This window comes from Corapipo altera, unplaced genomic scaffold, assembly GCF_003945725.1.
Source record: "Corapipo altera isolate COAL_440 unplaced genomic scaffold, ASM394572v1 98, whole genome shotgun sequence".
Lineage (NCBI taxonomy): Eukaryota > Metazoa > Chordata > Aves > Passeriformes > Pipridae > Corapipo > Corapipo altera.
Window position 1 is genome coordinate 6,230,012 of NW_020884914.1, and position 5,558 is coordinate 6,235,569.

A 5,558-nucleotide genomic window follows, 5' to 3' on the forward strand; every position below is an offset into this window, starting at 1 on the left:
TCCTGTTTGTACCCCCAGCGCACCGCCTGCACCCTGCCCGCACCCCGCGAGCATCCTGCCTGTGCCCTCAGTGCACTGCCCGCACCCCGCCATCATCCTGTTTGTACCCTCAGTGCACTGCCCGCGCCCTCCCGCAACCCGCTACCATCCTGCCTGTACCCTCAGCGCCCTGCCCGCACACTGCCCGCACTGCCCGCATCCTGCGAGCACCATGTCCACAGCGTTCACCACCTGCCCGCCCTGCCCGCAGCCCCGCACGCCGCCAGCACATTGTCCGCGCTGCCCGCACTCCGCGAGCATCCTGCCCGCACTCTCGCTGCGCTGCCCGCGCCCTGCCCGCACCGCCACCCCAACAGCCGCAGGGATGTGTTCCCCATCTCGCCAGCGCCGGGTCAGCCGGGGCACCCCCGGGGCACCGGCACAGACCGGGCCGGCAGAGCCGCGGTGCGGGAGGTGCGCGGGGGTCAGGCCCCGCGGGTCGGGCTGGGGGTTCCACGGGCAGGGCGCGGACCGGTCCCAGGCGTCGGGGACAGGGCTCCGGGTGCGCCCCGGACCGGGGTGCCCGTCGGGGTGCCCGGTGCAGGCGGCGGCAGCCGCGGGGGGGGCAGCGGGGCGGGACCGGGCGGGGCCGGGCGGGACCGGGGCGGGCTCGGGCGGAGCGGTGAGGGCGCGGGGCGCGCACCCGCGATGACCATCGGCGGCCCCCGCGGCCGGCACCCCCGCCTCCAGATGCCCTGTCTGCGCAAGGTGAGCGACACTGGTACCGGTACCGGCACCCCCCCGAGGGGAATGGGCACCGCGCCCGGGCAGGGCACCGGCACGGCGAGAACCGGGCACTGGCATCCCGGGGAGCGGGTACCGCGGGCACAGGGCGCTGGGACTGTGGGGATCGGGCACTGAGACCGTGCGGAGCGGGTACCGGGCACAGGCACCGTGCGAACCGGGCCCCACGGGGACCGGGGGGACCGGACACTGACAGTGCGCTGGGCAACGCGTGCGTCGGGGACCGGGGCACAGCACCACCCAGTGCATCGCGGGACAGCGGGCGCAACCCTGGCCCCGGCACCGCCACGGGACACCGGGCACCGCCCCGCGCAGGGGCACCCACGGGAAGAGCCCCGGTGCTGCGTGTTCTGCTCCCCTCCGCAGGGCCGGGGTGCTGCCACAGCCTCGGCAGAGCTCATTCCCCAAAACCGGGGGTCCCCTGGCCAGGGATGCTCGGATTGGTGCCTGCACCTCCGGCATCGCACACTCGCCTGGGTTCTGGGTGCCTTGGTCTGGCTGTGGCGTGCCAGCCTGTCCCCAAGCTGGGCACAGGTGCCCCGGGGAATTGCGGGGTGCCAGGCTGAGCACAGGCTGAGCACAGGATGCCCGTGTCCGGTTGTGGGGAGCCAGGCTGTGTCCAGGTCACAGGGTGCCCCGTGTCACAGTGTGGGGGAGCCAGGCTGTGCCCAGGCCCGATGCCCCCGTCGGGGGGCTGAGCACGGCGGGTGCTTTCCCGGCAGATGGAGAGGATGATCGTCAGCATGCAGGACCCCGACATGGGCATCAAGATGAGAAACCAGCGCTTGCTCATCACCGTCATCCCCCACGCCATGACAGGTGGGTCCCCCCATGGGGTGCCCCGCGAGGCGCGTGGGGTGGGGGAGGCGTGTGGGTGCTCCCCGGGTGTCCCCAGCACTGCACTCAGCACCCATCCCCCGGCACCCCGCACCGCTCCCCGCCCCGCAGCCGCGGGTGCTCGGCGCTGCAGCTGGGATCAATTATGCATCGGCTGCGCGGGGCGGGAGCTCGCACGTCCTTGGCAGGGCCCCCGTCACCCTGCGTGACCCCTGGCACTGCCATGGTGTGCCAAGCGCCCCAGCCGGGAACCTCCCCATGCCCAGCTTGGGGGACCCCATTGCACCCCACTAACGCTGCCTCGGTCCCCAGGGAACGACATCGTGGAGTGGCTCATCCAGAAGTACGGCATCTCCGAGGAGGGTGAGTGCCCTGGTACGGGCAGCTGGCATTGCGGGGGCAACTGGGGCTGCCGAGCTGCCCTGCAGCCCCCACTCCTGCTCCCCCAGAGGCGCTGCACCTCGGCAACCTCATCGTGAAGCACGGCTACATCTACCCGCTCAGAGACCCCCGCAGCCTGGTGCTGCGGGCGGACGAGTCTCCCTACCGCTTCCAGGTACAGCCCCGCCCGGCACGGGCACTGCCGCAGGTCGGGGCTCCCCTGGCTCGGTTCCGTGGCACCCCACGGCATGTGACTCAGCCTCTCCCTCCCCCCTCAGACCCCCTATTTCTGGACCAGCACCAAGTGGCCGGCCACGGAGCTGGACTACGGTAAGTGCCACCGTGCTGCTGGCACCACACGGGCTGCAGCCCCTTCCCAGCCCCTCTGAGGTGCCGCCGTTCCTCTTGCAGCCATTTACCTGGCCAAGAAGAACATCCGCAAGCAGGGCGACCTGATCGAGCACGAGAAGGTGAGCGGTGCCCTCCTGTGATGAGCTGGGGGGATCTCAGCTCACCCAGGAGCAGGGGCTCCCCTGTGGTGGGGGGGGCACCGGCACAGCGGGGAGTTGTGAGTGCCCTTGGGCCAACGGGACGCGGAGCCGGGCAAGGGGACAGGTGCCACACCGTGCCCACCCGGGTGACACCGCCGCTGCCGCTCCCCAGGACAACTACAACCTCCTGCACAAGCGGATCAACCACACGTGGGACTTCGTGGTGATGCAGGCGCGGGAGCAGCTGCGGTGAGTGCGGGCACGGCCCCGGGGAGCGGCCGGGACGGAGCCCTCGCGGGTGCGGGGCAGGCGGGGTGCGGGGTGCCAGCGCTCCCCCGGTGCCTCTGCACGGGCAGGGCGGCCAAGCAGCGGCGGAAGGGCGACCGCATCGTCATCGACTGCCAGGAGCAGGCGTTCTGGCTCGTCAACCGGCCCCCGGTGAGCACCGTGGGGGGCGAGGGGTGCCGTGCTGGCGGGTGCAGCCCTGGGAAGCGCCCTGGCACCACACACAGCCCCAGCCTGGGGAGCGGGGCTGGGGGGCACGGAGGGTCCCCCCAGCCTCCAGCACGGTGCTCTCTTTGCAGCCTGGAGCCCCCAATGTGCTGGAGCAAGGCCCCGAGCGCAGGAACTGCCACACCACCCGTGTCCAGCTGGTGAGTGGGGGGGTCCAAGCACCCCTGGGGCTGCCAGTGGGCAAAGGGCACAGCCATGTGCCTGTGACAGAGTGTTCAGCTGCCCCAGTGGGTGCCCATCCATCCCACCACAGGCTCTGTCCACATTTTGGGGAGGGAGGGGGGGAGTGAGCCCCAGCTCTGCTAACATCTGTGTGTCCACCCTGTGCCCTGCCCCTGCTGAGCCGGGGGGTCTGTGTGTTTGTCCATGTACCCACCATCCCCCTGTGCCAGCACCTCTAATCCCTGCAGGGCACTGCCTTGCCAGGAGCCCTAACCCTAACTCTAACCCTCTCTGTGTCTTGACCCCACTAATGCTGCCCCAGCACCCCCAGTCTGTCCTCACTAACCACCCACTTTCTCTTCTCTGCGCCCTGCGCCGTGTCCTCTGCCCACGTAAGTGTCACTAACCTAGGGCTGGTGTCACACTGGGGTGGGGGGTCACACCCCATGGGCTGCGCTGGCTGAGCCAGGAGGGCTGAGAGGATGAGACTGGAGGCCACGGGGATGGGCTATGGGGTCCTGGGGTGGGGAACTGGATGCCTGGATTGCCAGGGTGGTGATGGCAGGACACCATGTCCTGGCCCTGCCCTGCCCTCACCCAGCCCTGCCTGTCTCTTGCAGACCAAGAACATGGATTACTACAAGCGGGAGGTAAGTGGGGCAAGGGCTGGGGGTGGCTCCAGGGGGTCACGAGCTGCCAGACACCCCAATATCTCCCCTGCATCTGGTCCCAGATCGAGTACTGCAGGAAGGCCATGGCCAGGACCAGGGTGAAGTCCTCCATCTGCCTCGAGGGGTGAGTGGCAGTGGCTGCCCCGGCCACAGTCCAGGTCCCTGTTGGGGTGAGAGGGGCACCCACATTGCTGCAGCTGGCAGGCAGCACCACAGCACCATAACCCTCAGCAGGGAGTGGAGCTGAGGCTCTGCAGAGCCCAGGCATGTCCCCACCACGTCCCCATGGGGTCCCCACAGTGCCTGGGGTCAGTGGCCCTGGCCACCTCCAGCCACCACTCCCGGCAGGTACATCAAGTTCAACGAGCAGTACGTGCCCCACGACCCCATCATGTCTGGCTGCCTGCCCAGCAACCCCTGGATCACGGACGACACCACGTACTGGGTCATGAACGCCCCCACGTAAGCACCCCTGCCCCACAGCCCCCAGTAGCCCGACCCAAGGACGGGGTGTGGGGTCACACAGGCAGCCATGGGCTGCCAGCCCCAGTGCTGGTGCTGCCTGCAGGGTGACAACCCCCACAAAACTGCGCGTGGAGCGCTGGGGCTTCAACTTCAGCGAGCTCATCATGGATCCCCTGGGCCGGGCACAGCTCCTCGAATTCCTCAAGAAGGAGTTCAGTGGTGAGCGGCCCCAGCCCCACACCCTAAAACCCACTGCTGTGTCCTGGCACCCCCAGACCCATCACTCCGTCCCAGCACCTCAAACCCACCATGGTGTCCCGGTAGTGCTTAACCCACTGGCCAATCCCAACACCACCAAACCAACCCATGGCCTTGTCCTGGCATCGCACGACCCACCTCCCCATGCTGGCATTCCGAATCTGCCACCCCATCCCAGCACCTCCTGACTAACCTGCCCCACGCTCCCCTGGACCCACTGCCCCACACCATCCCAGCTGGCTCCATCCCAGGGGGGCTGCAGGGCCACATGCCCAGCCACAATGGCCTTGGGGGGTTGCCCGGGGGGGTGCCCAGTGCCACGTCCCCCTCCCCAGCCGAGAATCTGAGCTTCTGGGAGGCGTGTGAGGAGCTGCGCTACGGGGAGCAGTCCCGCATCGCCGAGATCGTGGACTCCATCTACCAGTGAGTGCCAGCGGGGCCAGGGTTTGGGGGGCAAGGTTTGGGGGAGGTTCCCACTGTGGGGCCGGGCTCAGCGCTGCCTGTGATTCCCCAGACAATTCCTGGCTCCCGGGGCCACGCGCTGGGTGAACATCGACAGCAAGACGATGGAGCGGACGCTGGAGGGCATCAAGACGCCCCATCGATACGTGATGGACGACGCCCAGATGCACATTTACATGCTGATGAAGAAGGTGGGTGAGGGCAGGGCTTGGGTGAGCAGGGCTGGGCAGGATCCTGACGCCTCTGCTCGCCCAGGACTCCTACCCGCGGTTCCTCAAGTCGGACCTCTACAAAAACCTCTTGGCCGAGGCCATCATCCCCCCGGAGACCAAGAAGCGGTGAGGGCAGGGACCGTCCCCCTGGGGCGCTGGGTGGTCCCTCCTGGTTCTGACCCCGCTCTGCCCGCAGGGTCTTCCCCTTCATGCGCAAACAGCGGCACTCCAGCCCCAGCCCGGCCCTGCTCCTGCCCGCGGGCGATGCCGAGGAGAGGGGCAGGAGCCCCTCGACTGCCCCCGTCCCCGAGGAGGAGAGCTGA

At 69.1% G+C, this 5,558-nt stretch overlaps 1 protein-coding gene across 1 annotated transcript; it reads left to right on the forward strand.

Annotated features, from left to right (window-relative positions):
* The first annotated feature begins 664 nt into the window (after positions 1–664).
* On the forward strand, positions 665–5,558 carry RGS11 (regulator of G protein signaling 11). Its single transcript, XM_027654966.1, has 17 exons — positions 665–747; positions 1,506–1,602; positions 1,933–1,983; positions 2,070–2,176; positions 2,280–2,331; positions 2,413–2,471; positions 2,665–2,741; positions 2,849–2,930; positions 3,077–3,145; positions 3,788–3,817; positions 3,901–3,962; positions 4,187–4,300; positions 4,407–4,522; positions 4,897–4,984; positions 5,076–5,214; positions 5,279–5,361; positions 5,432–5,558. The coding sequence occupies exons 1-17, from the start codon at positions 688–690 to the stop codon at positions 5,556–5,558; spliced, it is 1,413 nt and encodes a 470-aa protein (XP_027510767.1). The 5' UTR covers positions 665–687.

Excerpts from the sequence above, each read along its gene's own strand:
- RGS11 (XM_027654966.1), top strand. The coding sequence starts at position 688 with ATGACCATCGGCGGCCCCCGCGGCCGGCACCCCCGCCTCCAGATGCCC. Across the intron at positions 1,984-2,069 it reads GTACGGCATCTCCGAGGAGG|AGGCGCTGCACCTCGGCAAC; the intron begins GTGAGTGCCCTG and ends CTGCTCCCCCAG. Across the intron at positions 2,931-3,076 it reads GGCTCGTCAACCGGCCCCCG|CCTGGAGCCCCCAATGTGCT; the intron begins GTGAGCACCGTG and ends CTCTCTTTGCAG.